The following is an 18,284-nucleotide window of genomic DNA, read 5'->3' on the forward strand; positions in this document are numbered from 1 at the left end:
CTGTCAGTCTCCTGGCCCCCACTTAGAAAAGACTAAAAAAGCCTCAAACATTCAGATTCTGACCTTCAGTCTGTCCACCAGAAGCCAGAGCCGGGTTTTAGCCACAGAAAAGATGGAGACCACTGACCCTCGGGCTGGAGAGAGAGCGCTGGAGGCCTGCTGTCCTCTGGAGTCCAGTTTTCCAAGCAGCTTTCCAGAAAACTGCAGAAATGCCCCAGAGGTTCCCCGAGAAGCTCCTACGCAGTGGTGATCTACATTTGCAACAGTTCTAGAGAATTCTTCAAGGGTGCACAGCATGGTTGTCTGAGACTTGTCATTCATTCTGAGTTCTGCTTCAAGGAAAGATTTTTGTCAGGTGCTTCTCATCCACTGTTCTTTCTTTCCTAACTTAAAAAAAGTGTCATATATCCCTGCTTTAGGAATCTCAGTTAAGACAATATAAGAAAGAAAGGGGGCCACCCTCTCTTTGGGATTGTAGAAAGGCACATTCTGGGGAAAAGTGACAAGCCATTGTGTGCAACTTGCTTTTTTTTTTTTCTGACACAAGGAATATTGATTTTTCACATAAATCTGCTATCTAGTTTTTGTTCTGTGATGCTTTATAATCAACCTCGTGCACGTTTCAGAAAAATTCATACCGCTCATTAGCACACATCATCATCTGTTCCTTCAGTATCGACTTGAAATTGGGGACGCCCCATTCCTCCTGGTTTCTCTCTCTCTCTCTCTCTCTCTCTGTCAGTGAATTACGTCCCATTCATGGTCATGGCTGGTGGCCTTCTCTGGTTCAGTAAACGTTGGATCAGACATGACGCTTTGTTCTCAGACTTTAATACTTGAATGAGCCTGCAGGCTTGGTTTCCTTGGAGGGAACGAGATGGGTTTCCTAAGTGTGTTTTTAATGTTAGCACTTGTAGAAGGATGTTCACTAAGAAGCCCTTGTTTCAGGTTCTCAGAGGAGCTCCCTGATAGGAAAGATCTTTCAGCAGCAGGGCTGGGAAGAAAGAACGGGGAGGAGGGAGGCTGTTAGCAGTAAGCATCATGGGGATAGTGTATCAGGAGTTTGGGTTCTAAAGATCTGCACCTAAGAATTAATTGAAGCAAATATATCTCAAGGGAGGGGGAAAATGGTTTGTGGGGCCAGGACAGTAGACGCTGTCCTCCTGAGCTGGGGACTTTTCATCTTGCAGCTGAATCAATCCTCCAACTAATTATTTCTGGTTAACTTTTTATGGGTTTGTAAGACGTTCCTTTTGTTCATGGTAATAAAGGAGCCATTGTTTGATCAGTGACTGACTAATTATGATAAGTAATTTGAAACATTCTTGATGAAACTTGTCTGTTAATTAGCATCAACAGCAAATGGAAGCTAGCAGGACAACAAAGTCTTAGTTGCATCCACCATCCCCTGGAATTGAGGCGTCTTTCTGTGGCATGCCCAATAAACGGAGGCTGCCAATGGTTAAAAAATAACAAACAAGTGGGAAGGTCTGACTCACCATCAAGGAAAAGGCATTGTGAAGCTACACAAAGGAGCACTGAAATATTACAAGTGAGGGGGTGGGAAAGGACTATCAGCAGGGTGACTTGATCCTACTGCGTAAAGATAGGCGTGTGGTTTCTTTCTGTTTCTTTCTTTTTTCTTTAAAGCTTAGTTCCTAAATACATGCATCCCCTGCTGATCTGAACTCAGGTAGTTTCCTCAGTGGTGTCCCACTCTCTGTGCATGCCAGGCCTCCGTGTCCATCACCATCTCCCGGAGTTTACTCAGACTCACGTCTGTTGAGCCAGTGATGCCATCCAACCATCTCATCCTCTGCTGCCCCCTTCTCCTCCTGCCCTCAATCTTTCCCAGCATCAGGGTCTTTTCCAATGAGTCTGCTCTCTGCATCAGGTGGCCTAAGTATTGGAGCTTCAGCATCAGTCTTTCCAATGATATTCAGGGTTGATTTCCTTTAGGATGGACTGGTTGGATCTCCTTGCTGTCCAAAGGACTCTCAAGAGCCTTCTCCAGCAGCACAGTTTGAAAGCATCAATTCTTCATCACTCAGCCTTCTTTATGGTCCAACTCTCACATCTGGACATGACTACTGGAAAAGCTATAGCTTTGACTATATGGACTTTTGTCGGCAAAGTGAACTCAGATACTGTTGATCAATAAAAGTGTGGAACTATGAAATTGCAGTTTGGAATTCTTGATGTTGTCTGACTATACTGTCATTATCATTAACACGGTTAATTTTTTAAAATAAACTCAATGGTACCTTTTCTTTTATGCTTGTAGATTTCTACCTGGACAAGGACTGGTACTATACCCACAGATAGGAGACAAATTGGATATTATTTGCCCCAAGGTGGACTCTAAAACTGTTGGCCAGTATGAATATTATAAAGTTTATATGGTGGACAAAGACCAAGCAGACAGATGCACTATTAAGAAGGAAAATACCCCTCTTCTCAACTGTGCCAGACCAGACCAAGATGTAAAGTTCACTATCAAGTTCCAAGAATTCAGCCCTAACCTCTGGGGTCTAGAATTTCAGAAGAACAGAGATTATTACATTATATGTAAGTATAATTCTATTCATTTATTTTATAGAAATTAGGATAAGCTAAATAGGTTTGTATCCATTTTTGTTTCCTTAAAATTATTACTGTGGCAAATAATTTGGTGGGAATCTTTGCTGAAAATTGTTCATTTTTTTTTTTTTAAAAGAAGCCTTAATTGAATGAAGGACCCTGTACTAGTAATACGCATTAATATAAATACCTAAAGAGAAAGAGCCTCCTAGAATTTTTGTAGCATTGAAATAAGTGGATATATTTGAATATACTCAGCATCTCTACTGACAAAACCATTTTTAAGAAACATTGGTGAGATTTTGATAGGTGAATCTTGTGCGATGACTTTTATCTTCATCCATTCATCCATCCATCCATCCATCCATTCACTTAGTATTTACTCTGTGCCAGAAACTGTGCATCAGTGCTAAGGCTTCAGCAGTGAGCAAGATGGTAAAATGGTACCCATTCCTCAGGGAGCGTGTAGGTCAAAGGATGGGAGCTCCAGGCAACCACTGTCATGCATGGGCAGGCTGAAACCGGATTTGGAAGAATAAGAATAAAGTTAGGTTTGTTTGATGAATTTCTTTTTTTTCTCCCCATATAATTAATTTGACACATCCCGTGTGCCTTTTGGGGTCTCTCTGAGCTCCTGCTGCTCACTCCTGAGGCTGTGAAATCCAGTGAGGCAGGCTGTGCCTACTAGGTACAGGAGTTAGGTTGTTCCAGGCGCAGGGTATGTCAGAGCCAAGTCTGGGTGCCCAGGACAGCTGTTCACATCAGGCAAGCAACGCAGTCGTTTCCTCGGTTTCTTTGGGAGTCCCACTCACTCGTCACGGTGGCTCCAGTTTGTCAGGGCCACTGAGCTGCTGTCTGCCAGGAGACCGTCTCTGGGGGATCAGACTGAAACTCTCTTGGCTGCTCTTGAGAAACTGTAAAATCAACAATTCATTGACTACATATGAAGTACTCAATAATGTATTGTTTGCTGTTTTTCTATTACAGTCGTTAGTAATTAAAACAAAGGCGGTCATAACCGTCTAATCCTTGTCCTTTGCCGTGAACCTGAATGCCACAGTGACGGAAAGCCTGTTGTTAAACCAGCATAATGCAGAGAGTGGCTTAGGGATAATAAGTAACAAAGGAAAAGGGAAAGTGGTGAATCACAGATTTAAAAGCAGAGTGATCATACAATGGAAGGAAAAGTGTTTTTGAGGGATGGGACAAGCAGATGGGGTAGTAATATGTGTGAAATAAGAGGGAAATCTTTGAAAATATAAAGTAGTCATTAGGTAAAATAAATGGAAATCTTAAGCTTTTGGAAGTCCAACAGTGTCTTTAAAAAAAAAAAAAAAGACTTTTTAAAATAAGATTTCTTGTTGTTTAGTCACTAAGTCATGTCTGACTCTTTTGCGACCCCATGAACTATAGCTCTCCAGGCTCCTCTGTCCATGGAATTTGCCAGGCAGGAATATTGGAGTGGGTTGCTGCTTCTTTTTCCCAGGGACCTTCCTGACCTAGGGATGGAACCTGGGTCTTCTGTACTGCAGGCGGATTCTTTACCTCTGAGCCATCAGAGAAGCCCAACAATGTATATTACATGAGTTTAACTCCAAATCTTTGCATCCAGCTAGTAGGCACCTTCATAACTAAGAGTATTAGTCCAGTCAGCATCATTACTGTATCCTGGTCTCTTTCCGTGGGTAGGAAGAAGAGAAGTGACACTTGGAGCAGTTGTTCATAACCCCCAGAGAGGAACAGTCCAAGTTGCCAGGGGACTGAATTGGAATTGGTGTTGGGTCATTCCCTAGGTGAACTGATGCCAGGAGCCCTGAGACCTGGGTTCTAGTCCTGCTGCCTAAACTTAATGAGAAACTTACTTTATTTCTTTGAATTTTGATGTATTTTGTAGGAAACAGCTTTTATTATTTTATTGTTCTCATTCTGGCTAACGGTGGAAGTCTCCAGTTCCAAACCATTTATGGTTGGATGTGTACGGCTAGTCTCGAGTCTCTTGTCAGGGTGGCTCTTCTCCAATCGAATGGACAGCATCCACTGTAAACTCTTTAAAGACACTGATTTGTAGTATTAACAGGTTTATAACACAGGCGTCACACTTTTTTTAAGTTTTAGAAGGCAATATTAACTTTTAATTGGGAATGTATTTTTAAACCTACCAAGTATCCACTGAGCTCCCCTAAGAAAGGACACAACAATGATGTTCCCCCTAATTAGTTTTTCTCCTAGATGATTGTTTGCTTGGTGTGGGGCAAAATGATATATATGGGTTTTCCTCATGTTGAGACCTGACTTCTTCCGGTGACCTGGGTCAGTCATTAACCTTGGGTTTAATTTGCATAATAAAATCTCCCAATCTTAAATCTTCCAAAGGTGAGGATACTGCAGCCGTTTGGTCTGGTTTTCATTATATTCTGATTCTTAATTTCCTCAAAGACAAACATTTTATATAAGCTACAGGTTTTTTTTTTTATCATGTCTTTACATTTTTTAAAAAAGTTTATAAAATAACTCTCTGTTCTGAAGTGACCCATTGTCAAAGGAAGCCCAGTCTCAGAAAAACACTCCAGTGAACACTAAGCAAGCATTCCTAACTGTGTCCTCAGCCTTATTTGTGTCAAATTTATGCTTGGTTTCCAGTTTCTTTTTAGAAGTGATAACCCAGAAGGATTTGCTTGCTTCCTAATATCAAATTGGGAGTCATTGTCACTGATTTCTGTGGAATCGTTAAATAACTCACTTGCATTATCTCTGGGGCTTCCCTGGTGACTCAGATGGTAAAGAATCTGCCTGCAATGCAGAAAACTGGGATTCAATCCCTGGGTCAGGAAGATCCCCTGAAAAAGGGAATGGCACCCCACTCCAGTATTCTTGCCTGGGAAATCCCACATACAGAAGAGCCTGGGGGGCTACAGTCCGTGGGGTTGCAAAGAGTCGGACACGACTGAGCAACTAACACTTTCACTTTGTATTATCTGTGCCTTCCACAGCAGAGATTCAGCTTTTGTGGGCTTGTTAACCAGGATATTTCTAGACCTAAGCATGGTATGGGCTGCATGGTTGGTGCTTAAGAGTTATTTATGTATGTATTTGTTTTTATTTTTTATCAATAGTTATTCATGAAAAGAGAAGAATAAATAAATGGCTGAAGGATTTGAAAAGTTAAAAAAAGAGGGGAGGGGGGATTAATAATTCAGAGCTGAATGAATCAGCAGTTTTGGTGTGGAGGCCCTTTGCAGTATTAACCCTCAGGAAGGTCCCTTGGGTTGGTCAGCCAGCCACAGCGTAAAACCTTGCAAAATACCTGCAAAGAGGTTTTCATCACACTACCAAAACCCTGTGAGTCATAGACAGTGACAATGAATGCCCTTGTGTGGATAATTTTTAAGTGAACCATGCCCACAGCCCAGCTGTTAGGAAGAACACTGTCCGCCCAGGGCACCTCCCAATTTAGCCTTGTGTGGTTGGTACGTTCTTTTACCGCAAACCCATAGCCAAGATGTGGATTTGTGAAACAGTTTAAAAGGCATCATTTCTAACGATTGTTTGATTGATTAAACGCTGTTCTGTAACTCCACCCTGCTGTGTTCACAGTGGTCCTTCAGAAAGCCACCCCTCGGGAAAGTCTTCCTTGAGAAATGCTGAATGAATTTGAATGAGTCACCATTTCATAGGCCCATCATGGGTTTCATTCTCCAAAGCAATTTTTTTTTTTTAATGTTATCAGAGCATATAAAATTGGAAAGCTCCTCAGTCAGCTTTGCTATTTTTTAGGCATAAGCTCCACTTCTGAGCAAAATTGCAAAATAAATTAAAATGTTTGCACACAAATGTAAGGAAACACCATTCTTAAAGAATCAAAACAGAACAGCAGATTCCATTCCTGTATTTTTGTGGAGTGTTTTCCTTTTTGGTTTTGGGTTTCCTTATTTCTGGGAGTAAGTGTAACAAGTGGCACTAAATATACTGAATAGAGACTTCCCTGGTGGTCCAGGGCTTAGATTTCATGCTGCCAGTGGAGGGGGTGCAGGTTCGATCCCTGGTCAGGGAACTAAGATCCTCCCTGCTGAGTGACATGGCCAAAAGATTAAGAATACATATACATAAACGAAAAATAAAATATGCTGAATGTACTATAAGCCCTTTCCCTAGCAAAATCGTTTTGGGAGGTTTCAGATGTCCTTCTACACATAGATTTATTTTAGAATATATGTGTGGTCTCTGCAGTTGATTATGGGCTTTAGTTGATGAGTTATTTACATGATAAAGGTGGCAAAAGCTGTATTTCCCTCACGGAACATTATCAAGTTCAAGAGTATGACCGTATGAGCCTGTCACTTATCCGACTTTGGGGTAAGGATTTATGTCTGATACCCGGCATAGAATTGCCTTGCATATAAACTCAAGAATTAAATGCATTTTTATTTTTAACTTAGAACTGCTGGCTTCATAGACTGGTGTGCGGCAGTCCATGGGGTCACAAAGAGTTGGACACGACTGAGCGACTGAACTGAACTGATTGGCTTCATCATAGAATGCTCGTCGACTCTGCAACCCCGTGGACTGTAGCCCCTCAAGCTCCTCTGTCTATGGGATTCTCCAGGCAAGGATACTGGAGTGGGTTGCCATTTCCTTCTCCTGGGGGATCCTCCCGATCCAGGGATTGAACCTGCATCTCCTACCTTCGCAGGCGGGTTCTTGACCACTGAGCCACCTGGGAAAACCCAGTTGGGAACTTGGGAGTCAGGCACAGCTGGGTTTTCAAATGCCCTTCAACAAGGAAGTGAACCAGTCCCTGCCTCAGGCCCCTATCTGTCAGCTGGGGATGATGTGCCTTTAAGTGGGGTGCTGTATGTGAAGTGCTTACCATGGCGGGCCCCCAAGTAAGCACAGCTGGGGGTCTCTTTGGAGAGAGGCAGGGGGTGGAGGGATGTGAGAGGCAGGAGATTAAAGGCAAGCCTGTGAGCTTCTGCGAGCTGGCAGGCAGGGAGGATGTGCTCCAAAAGTGTCATTTATTTGAAAAACCATCCACAAAATGAAACTCCGGAGACTTTACAAGTTTAAGTAATGCTGCATAACTTAATTATAAGACCTTCCCTCTTTTTTGTCTTCTTGGAGTGTTATAAAAGTTCTTTTGTCCTTGGGCTTTCCTTACTGAGAAACACGCATTTATGGATCTTTTTGTAGGAGGAATTGCCCAAGCTTGTTAGCAGATCCTCTGTAAGACCCAAAAGAGACAGACTGGGCGGAGTCTTCTACACGTATAATCATCTCCCACTTAGCATCTCACCAGCCTTGCCAGGTCCGTTTCTCTATTCCCTGTTACACAAAGGAGATGCTGTGTTTTTATTGATCATTTCCACAGCATCCCAACGTGGTATACATGTTCTTCTAGAGAAAATGCAGTCATCACGGTTGCCTCGTCACTGAGACGAACGGAGACCATACTTCCTTTCACTGGTCTGACCATGAGAGCTTCATTTCTGTTATTTTTAGCATAACATAAAGTCCTTTTATGACTGTATTGGAGGCACTCTCGCAGAGAACATCAGTAAGACTCCTTGTTCAATTCAATATGAATAAAGCTTAAATTGTTTATAATTTCAGGAATAAAATCTCAACTTCTGCTTCATTGGAGCTTGTGCTGGGAAATGCCTGGCTTGCAGGTCTGATGGAGTCATGGCCATTGGGGTATTTATCCCATATCTCTTGGGGTTTAGGAGGATTAAGCTATTGTAGGTTGAGACTCTGTTCATGTTCAATGGCGTCACCTAGGCGGTAGTGACAGCTTATCTTATTTAAAGCTAGACAGAGATTGTCCTGTGAGCACCATTCCTTTTTCCCAAAATAACCTATGAACGGACAAGATGACTCTGGTCCTTAAAGCAATGGGGAGAGACTAAAAGCCTCTCATGTAAAATAAGAATACATGAGGAGTGAAGACAATTCCTTGGGAAAGAAGAATTATTTAGGAATTGCTCAGAATAAAACTGCCTTTACTGTTTCATAAATTACATCTTAATTTCCCTAGCACCTGTATTTATAGCTTTTGCAAAGTTTACTTAGACTTGTAAATAATTGAACAGTCCTGGAGACTTTGTGGAAGCATGAGGACGCATTTCTTTCTTAATAGCCCTTAAATATTTATCATGAAAATCAAAATTTAAAGCAAAATAAAGTACTTCAAGAAATAGCCAGGAAGCATTAGACAGACATGAAAAGATTACTTGGCAAGAACTTATTTATATCATTCTTAAGAGTCCCAGGTTTGTTCCTGATTGAAATCTCAGGCTCTGGTGTTTGATCACTTACAAGAAAGTGTGATGGCCTCACACTCTGTCACTGTGCAGTCTCAAAACACAGGTGACAGAGGAATTTTGATCACCGTGAGAAAACAGAAACTTAGGACGTGTGCGTAGTTTAGTGCAGTTCACACGGCCGTGCAGTGTCGGGCAAAACTGAGACCAAGGCTTAGACCCTTAGACCAGCATCATTAGATGGTGACGGTGCTCCTCGGGGTTATCAGGCACATACCTGCGTACAGATGGAGAGGAAAGATAGTCTACAGCCAGAGCATCCTGCATACCAGGACACTCATGTCACATACACAGTGACAGCAGAGACAGCATATACACATACAGAGTGCATGCATAGCAGTAGCAGGCATGGATACCCAGACGCCCAAGCATGGGTACTCACCACGGATACCCAGAGACGTCTGTGCTTGGATCAGACGTGTCGGACCAGAGGTGCTGGCCTGTGTTGTGTAAATGTGCAACTACCCTCAGGCTTCCCTGGTGGCTCAGATGGTTAAGAATCTGCCTGCAATGCAGGAGACCCGGGTTCCATCCCTGGGTTGGGAAGATCTTTGGAGAAGGGAATGGCTACCCACTCCAGTATTTTTGCCTGGAGAATCCCCATGGACAGAGGAGCCTGGTAAACTACAATCCATGAGGTCCCAGAGAGTCAGACACAACTGAGCGACTAAGCATGATCACAGTGATGGCTAGCTTCAATCATATGCCCTGAAATTAACCTCCGAAAATCCTGTAGAGCAGTAGGAAAGGAGAAAGGGCCACTGGTTAACCGTGGTTGTAGCGGCAATTTGTCAGATCTTCCGAATTTTCATTTTTCTTTTTAGAGCTGCTATCAGTCAGTTCCATTTCTCAAGTAAGACGGAGCTTTGTGTTTTATCAAGTACAGTTGACCCTTGAACAGCACGGGTTGAACAGGTTGGATCCACTTACGTGCAGGTTTTTTCAGTAGGAACTATTCCAGCACCTTAGGATCTGCTGTTGGTTGAATTCAAAGCTATGGAAGAACCACGGGTACCGAGGGCCCACTGTAAACTAGACTCGGATTCCCGACTGCCTGGGGGTTGGGGCCTCGAACCCTCACGTTGTTCAAGGGTGCAGTGTACTTTGCCTGTCAGTGAGAAGTGGCTAATAGTAAAATTAAAAATAATAAAGAATCTCTCAAGTGTACAAAAGAGGTAATAAGAGACTTCAGATTTTCTTAGCCAAGTACAAGCATACAGTTTGTGTGGATGGAGGGATGGATGGATGGATGGATGGATGGAGGGAGGGAGGGGTGGATGGATGGGTGGATGGAGGAAGGGATGGAGGGAGGGATGGATGGGTGGGTGGGCAGGCAGAACCTCTGGCAGGAGCACAGTTGACCACTTCACAGAGGAGCCAGGCTGTGTGTTGTTAAAGACTGTCCTGCTTTGCAAATGGCTTTTTGCCTTGGTGTAGTAACCCAGTTTCATTGTTCCTGATGTTAAACCAGGAACTTAAGGATGCAAACATGTGGGAAATGTGGCTTTTTGGAGTCTAGGACGTGTCCCCTGAATGGAATTAGGTTCACATGTAGGGCAGATTCAGACAGGGTACTTTATCGGGGTTCCTGCTGGTCTCTAGGTGGTCAAAGCAAATAACATCATGTCCATCTGAGCTTTTATGCATTTTCTCATCTGCAGTGTTATGTTCTAAACTGTCAGCAAGCATTAATTCAGTCTCTGGTGAAGCCCTACCACCTAGAGATGAACTCTGCCTCAGATGGAAGTTTTCCACTTCAGTGCCGCGGTCTCCCAATTACTGGGTCATTAATATCATTGCCTGTGATTAGGGATGAGCAGGAGGCTTGTGGGCTGTGCCTGCCCCACCATGAACTTTTTACTCTGACCCTTCACTATCTAGAGGTTTCCACATCTCCACAAAGATATTTTAATGATGAAGACCGTTAAACACTCAGGAGTGGGCTAGAAATCGTGTGCTGGAAATAATTTGCCCAAACATACGCTTCTTCGTGGCCAAAATGTTTTTATTAGATATTATCACTCTCTCTTGACTGGGAAGTCTCATTTTTATTAAAAAAAAAAAATCAGAATGCCAAAGCAAAGCTAATATAGACAATAGGGCATTATGTTTTATCTTTAGAACTCTGACCTCATTCTTTTTTTAATGTGAGTTTGGTCATTCTATTGAAGTGATCATCTGGCCCCCTAATTTTTTTTTTTTTTGAACCACAGCCATGGCAATGAAAGTCTGCAATCCTAACTAACCACTAGGCCACCAGGGAGTTGGCACCCTATTTTTAAAATGTGATTCCTCTGTTGAAGTAGATTTTGGCCCATATTAAGGTTGACTGTCGTGTGTAGAAGGTGATTATTCTTTTACTGTTAATGATCACATTCTTTCAATTCTGAATCATTGTGACAGTCTCTTAAAGCACACTTGATGCAAAGCTTTTTCTTTTTTTAAAAAATCTTGTTGAGATTTTTGTTTTGCCTAATGAGAGATCCTACCTGCATAAATCATTATCACTTGTAGCAATAAAATTTTAGACTCTGAAAGGAATGCTTTCCCACAACAGAATTTATGAAAAATCAAGACATCAAGGTGTTGCAAGCCATATTTTGAGAAAAATAAAGTAAGCCACTCGTAAAGGACCCCATGTACTTAAGCCTGCCTCTTGTAAAAAGAGGGGACCGGTGATTTATTTCCAGGACTGTTTGATCTTTCTCAGAGAAATCTCAGAGCAGCCGTTGAGCCTGGGAGGTATTTCTGTCATCGACATATACCTGCAATGCGTGCCCACACTTACACACACACATTCACTTCTTCTCCTTTTCCCATTTTTTTCCACTCTGGTTTTTTGTGTAGTCAGTGACTGTTCAGGGCTGTCTCATCAAAGGTGACTATGGCTTTTAGCATCTTCAGTGATTGTCCCCACCTTGGACTTTGTATATACTTCCTCATGGTGAAGGGGTTTTATGAGTAAGCTGTGATGAAATCTCATATTTATTATTTTCAATTATTACTGTTCTCGCGATTGGTTGAATTCTCTCAACATCCAAGTCTCGTATGACGTAGGAGATATAATAACATATGTTGGCACCTTTAGACTCAGTTCTAAGTGGTATCTTTGCATCATCCCTGTTTCCCCAAAGAGTAATATTGGAAAAGTAATATGTCATACAATGTTTTCATGAACACACAAGCAGAAGCAGTTCACTAAACTGTTTCAAGGTTGTTACATTTTTCAAAACTCTCATTACTCAGTTGTCAGTAGAATATCCTATCTCTGTTCATGGGGAACATTTAAAATTGAGAAAATAAAATTATACCATTTTATGCAAGAGCATTCATTTATACTGGATACCCATATCTTTGTTGATACATGCATGCTACGTTGCTTCAGTCGTGTCTGACTCTTTGAGACCCCATGGACCATAGCCCGCCAGGCTCCTCTGACTCTTTGAGACCCCATGGACCATAGCCGCCAGGCTCCTCTGTCCATGGGATTTCCCAGGCAAGAATACTGGAGTGGGTTGCCATTTCCTTCTCCAGAGGATCTTCCTGAGCCAGGGATCAAACCCACGTCTCATGTCTCCTGCATTGCCAGGGGGTTCTTTACCAGTAGCGCTACCTGCAAAGTAGGTATCTTTACTTGTATCTTTACTTGTATTTTAATATGGGAGGAGGGGCTAAATTGTGACTCTGGTTTTTAATTCATTTTTCCAAATCATTCTGTCTAGTGGAGAAACTAACTAAATGTGTTGTGTAGAAGTCACTGGGGCTAAGCCAGTTATTACCTCCAAATACCTGATTTACTGTTTTAAAAGGTCAAAACACACCCAGAATGATGTGGGGTTAAGTTCAAGTGACTCTTCCCATCATTACTGAAACAATGCTTCCTTGGGTGAAAAATGCACACATCCTGTATCTTCCTTTGTATTTTTCTTCCTTCAAATCGAGACTTTTAAAAATATCTATAAAACTTTCACTCTAAGATCAGGCATTCTGGGGTGAAATGCCATATGATTTGAATTAATGCTGAACTTGTTTTGATACTGCGCCAAGCAAAAATAGTGAGGACTTGGAAAACCATGGTGGTGTATTCGCCATTCCTTTAACTATAAAACCACAGAGGAAAGCATATAAAAAAGAAGTTAGAAGTGATGTTTTTTTCATCTTCCTTTTGACACATTATGCAGATGTTTTTGTTTTATTAGTTAAAGCAAAGGGCAAGTTCCTTTTGGCATTTAGTGATTGTTATCATTTCCATGTTCAGAATTTTTCTTCGAAGTTGGCATATTAAAGGATAACTATGATGATACCCAAGGCATTAAACTACACTGAGTTCTAGAAACTGAATCCCTGTGTCTTTTATATTTTGAATATACATCATATGTTTTGAATTTGAATTCATGTCAGGGCGCGAAATAGGTAGATCTCAGCTCCCTGGGTTGTATGTTCATATTAAGTAGTTACATTTTTCTCAACCTTCTGGTTTTCAACTTACACAGCTCAGTTCTTTTTTTTTCTTTTAGAAACTCAGAGTTGTGCCCACTGTCTGGAAGGAAACAGTCGCCCCGTCTGTGTGTAACATGTATTCTAGTGACACCGCTTTACTTTTCACATTTCTCACTTGGTTTTGCTTCTTTTAGTTCCTCAGTGTGCCAGGTAGTAGGCTTCAAGTTCTTCCAATTCTTGAGTTGAGTTTCGGGAGACCCGTGTGTAGAAGGGCTGCCCAAAGAAACCAAAATTAGCAAGGCCAGCATCAGATGACACAGAGGACGCGAATAGTGCCAAGAAGACGATGTTGACAGAGGATTTTCATAAAATGCTCTTTGTTTCATAACCAAATAAGAGCAGATTACGTCATGTGCAGTTTTATATGGACACAAAGTTTTTATTCTTACTAGAAAACTGAACTCTCTCACTTCCTGACCCTGTATGCTTATTATCTGTCTCTTTGGTGCATCTCTCTGATGAGAAAAGGATTTGCTTTGGGGATGTCCATCAATCCCCTCTTCCCTGCTCCCCACTCCATCCCAGCCCCATCCCAGTAAGCTACATTTTAAAATGGTCTAGGGACTTCCCTGGAGGTCCAGTGGCTAAGACGCTGTGCTTCCAATGCAGGGGCGAAGGTTTGATCCCTGGTCAAGGAACTAAGATCCCACAAGCTGAGAGGTGTGGCCATGAAAATAAACAAATAAAGTAGTATGAAATACCCTGCATAGGCTATCTCGATGTTTCATTCTTTCCATCCTAACCTAAGAATGATGGATGTGCTTCATCGGGAGGCGCCCACTCTGTAGAATTTCTTGGTGCTGACCTCTCTGTGCATGGGACGGACCCAAGTATGCGTAGGCACGCAGCCAGCAGTTAATTCTCCATCCAGTTACCGAGGTGGAAGACTGAAATAAAAACAGCGAGATCCAGGACTCCAGCTCACCCTCCCCCGGGTGCAGAGCCATAACCACCAAGTGAAGACACATTAGAATGTGATAGGACTTCCTCTCCGTGGGCACAGTCCAAAAACACAGCCAGAAATGCAGTCTGCCTTGCCCACTGGTTCTCCTCTATTACTCAGATCACCAGCACGCTGCCTACCTGCAGCGAGGGAGAAACTGCAGTTAAGTCCGAGTATAAATACATGGGCAGGTACAGATGTTCGCCGAGTAGTTTTCAAACCTGAAGAGAACTTTTAGGCAATATGAACTCAGGGTATTCTCCCCCTCCCCCCCTGAGCCATGATCTCCACCCACTTAAAATCAGGCCCTGGGGGAACAAGCCAGTGATTTCAATACACTGGCTCAGTGCAATTAGATCCCAGAAGCAAAAGCTTTTAAAAGCAGGCTATAAAATGCCCATGTATCTTTATGAACCCTCCTTTCTAACTAGATAGAGATACTCTTCTGATAATTTTTGATTTGATAAAATCTAGTTTTTCTCTGAGTCAAGGGGGGTAAAAACTCTGGGTACTAAAAGCTTAGATATAGCAATGTTATTTTTTCTCTGTAAATGATTAAATGCAATTTCATCCATTTAGTACAGTCACACTATGATTGTGGTGGGATTAGATGATGCTGGCTGAGAGAAGCAAAGAAAAATTAAGTAGAATGAGCTTAGCAATTTATTTTTACCTTCTCCCAGTTAAAAATTCCCAATACATTCAAATCATCAATAACAATAATTGCAAAACTGTCTCCTGAAGTAGAAGTAGATTTTACTCCCAAGTATTAGCACTTGTTCTATTTCAAAGTCAGCCACTAAGCCTTTTAAAGCTTGTTGGTGACTAGCTGTTGGAGCAGAAATCAGAATATTAATCTTGAGGCTTTATTTCAGAGTTCGTGGCCAATAATGAGGTGTCATCAGGTCAGAAGACTTTCAGCTGTGCCATTTCTCAAGGTTGGGGACGGAGGGAGGGCAGGGGACACCTCTAGAATTAGGACCACATGCCCTACATACCTTGATAAGAAGGTCATGAGGAAGACAAACATTAGTTTTCACTGTGAGATTAAATATAAAATAAGTTGAAGTTACTCTTGAGTTATTTTATAACTGAACTTGCTGTGAAGTTTACCTTCTGAAGTTTCCATTGGTACTCACATCTTAAAACAGGGTTTTTCCAGACAGCTTACATCATTCCTAACTCAAGGCAAATATCCTTTCGTGGTGGAACATATAACTATATTCTTTTTTTTTTTTTTTGACCGAGCTGCATGGTTTGTGGGATCTTAGTTCCCTGACCAGGGATTGAACTCGGGGTCTCATCAAGGAGAATGTCAAGTCCTAACCACTGGACTGCCAGGGAATTCCCTCTTAACTGTATTTTAAAGTTTAGCCCCCTTTTATTTTTTTAAGTTTTTGTTGGAGTACCATTGCTTTACAAAGTTGTGTTAGTTTCTACTGGACAGCAAAGTAAATCAGCTATACAAACACATATATCCCCTCTTGTTTGGAGTTCCTTCCCATCGAGGTCACCACGGAGCTTTGAGTATAGAGTCCCCTGTGCTGTACAATGGAGTATCAATAGCGTATATGTGTCAGGACCTACTGTACAGCTCAGGGAACGCTGCTCAGTGTTACGCGGCAGCCTGGATGGGAGGTGAGTTTGGGGAGAATGGATACCTGTAAGGCTGAGTCCCTTCCGGCTTCACCTGAAGCTGCCACAACATTGTTAATGGACTATACTCCGATACAAAATGAAACGTTAAAAAAAAAGCAACAGGGTATATGTATCAATTCCAATCTCCTAATTCATCACACCCACCCCCCACTTCACACCGTTTTAAACAGCCAAGTATTGTGATGCTAAAACAAACATTAGGAATGAAATTTTCAATATCTTCTAGTAACTTTGCAACTTCCAAGTGGACTTAGAGGGAAGGGATGCAGAGCCCAGAGGAGAGAAGAACCTTCCGCGGTCACAGTCTTCTGCTCCTGGCCCCCCTCCACCCTCATCCCCAGCCCCCACCCCAGCAGTGGCCTTGGCCTCAAGAATTCAGCCAAAGCTGCATCTTCAGGTTTCCTTCTGGGACTCTCCAGGGCTTGAGGGTTTTTTTTCCCCCTCCCCAAGGACTAAAAATGTCCTCAGTTGGAGATGCAAAGCAGTCTTCTGCTACAACACAGTTTCTGCCTGCTGTGTATAGTTTGTGGATGCTAAATTATAGATGGCCTTTTGATTTGAATACTTCTGGAGTTCTTTACGTTTAGGCGCTCCTCAGACATCACTTTGAGTAAACCAACGGGAGCTCTCCACGGAGGCACTGGTATTCAGAAAAGGCACTGACCTATAAATTAAAATCAAAAGAAAAGTCACTCGAATTACATGCACCCCTCCTGCTTCCAAACTGACAAAGTGGAAGTCTGCTGTAGTTTCTGCGTCTGCAGATGCAGTTCTGAATGTTATTCACCAGTGACTCTTCTCTGCTGTGACTTGTCTATCCTTTCTGTATTCCTTTATTTTTTACTTTTAGACCTGAATCTTTGATCATTTTACATCAAGGTTAAAATAAATAAATCTATATTCCTTCCCCTTACCTGTTTTTTTTCTTCTTCTTCTTCTTCTTCTGTGTATCAACCTTCAAATCTTATTTTTATCATTTGTCAGCTCAATGTTAAAGTTTTAGCAAGAAACACTTAGTCATTGAACTTTGCATTGGGGTGCATTTATGTGTGTATGAATTAGAAAAGATGGGAATTCCACTTCAGTTAAGTAACTAAACCTTTGAGACTGTCAGCCAGATAAAGACATCAGCTTTTCACCATTTTTTCTGTATAAACACATATCCTAAATTGAGGAAACTCAAGTGACAATTATAGAACTGCTCTGATCTTGCTCAGAAAGAGTGCCTGCTCACACTTACCCATACTATTCTAGGCCTTTGGGAGAAAAAGATACTTTGAAATTTAAGCTCAGGTTTGGAAAAAACAAAAGGGAAAGAAGACAGAAAATGGAAAGAAAAAATAAAAAATTTTTTAGAGTCGCCAAAGCATGCAAGCTTCTTAGGTATTTATTCTAACTTATCTGCCAAACATTTTCTCAGACATCTACAAGAGGATACTATCTACTTTTTACTCTTAAAAAAAAATTATGATGGTAATTTTTGTCCAGTTTCCCAGGAGAAGCTCAGTATCAGCAAGAACAGAAGAGTAAGATATGATTGTAAGCCTGGACTTTAAGGAAGCACTCAGATAAGCAAAGAGATATTTATACACACAAGAGGCAGCCATTGTTATTAAGGAAAAGAGTGAAAGTAAAAGTCAGTAACTCGAGAACACAAAAGCGAGTCAACCCAGGCCTTGTTTTCCAGCTCAGGTAATTATCCACAGCATACATATTTCCATGCACACTTGTCCAGATTTGTCTGCTGCCCTGCCATTTGGGAAACAAACAGCCCATTAAAAGAATGTCATTGGATGTATTTTTATCAGAAAGTCTGTCCCCTTTTCAGTACTTTTAAAAGTATAGAGTTAGTAGGCACGACTTTGGTAATTAGAGAAGGGAGACTACTATGAGGGTCCAGTGGTTAGGGATCTGGGCTTACCGTAGGGGCCACAGGTTCAAACCCTAGTCAGGGAACTAAGATCCAGAATGCCACACAACATGACCAAAAAAGGAAAAAAAAAAAAAGAGAGAGAGAAAAAAAAATAATAGAGAAGGATTTATACGGCAGAATTGGATGTGAAACACTTATGTTCCCTGCCCTTGAACTGTGGAGGAATAGAAGTGTCTAAACGTCCACCTCCTTTTCTCGTCTGGAACTTGACCTGTAATTTAAATCCTGTCCCTCAGCAAGTTAGCTAGCAGCCTGTCTTTTTTCAGCTTTAGTTACAATGCTCTTCAGAGAACTCACTGTCCTAAAGAGATAGACCTTTGTCTTCAAATAGAGTAGGACATGGACTGCTGGG

The 18,284-nt window shown here is 41.8% G+C and overlaps 1 protein-coding gene across 1 annotated transcript in view; it reads left to right on the forward strand.

Moving 5' to 3' along the window:
• Window positions 1-18,284, forward strand: part of EFNB2 (ephrin B2) — a 49,723-nt gene that overhangs the window by 23,745 nt on the left and 7,694 nt on the right. Inside the window, exon 2 of the mRNA XM_006072276.4 lies at window positions 2,285-2,568. Coding sequence (XP_006072338.1) covers window positions 2,285-2,568 — 284 coding nt within the window. The remainder of the gene's footprint in view (window positions 1-2,284; window positions 2,569-18,284) is intronic.

This window comes from Bubalus bubalis, chromosome 13 (assembly GCF_019923935.1).
Source record: "Bubalus bubalis isolate 160015118507 breed Murrah chromosome 13, NDDB_SH_1, whole genome shotgun sequence".
NCBI lineage: Eukaryota > Metazoa > Chordata > Mammalia > Artiodactyla > Bovidae > Bubalus > Bubalus bubalis.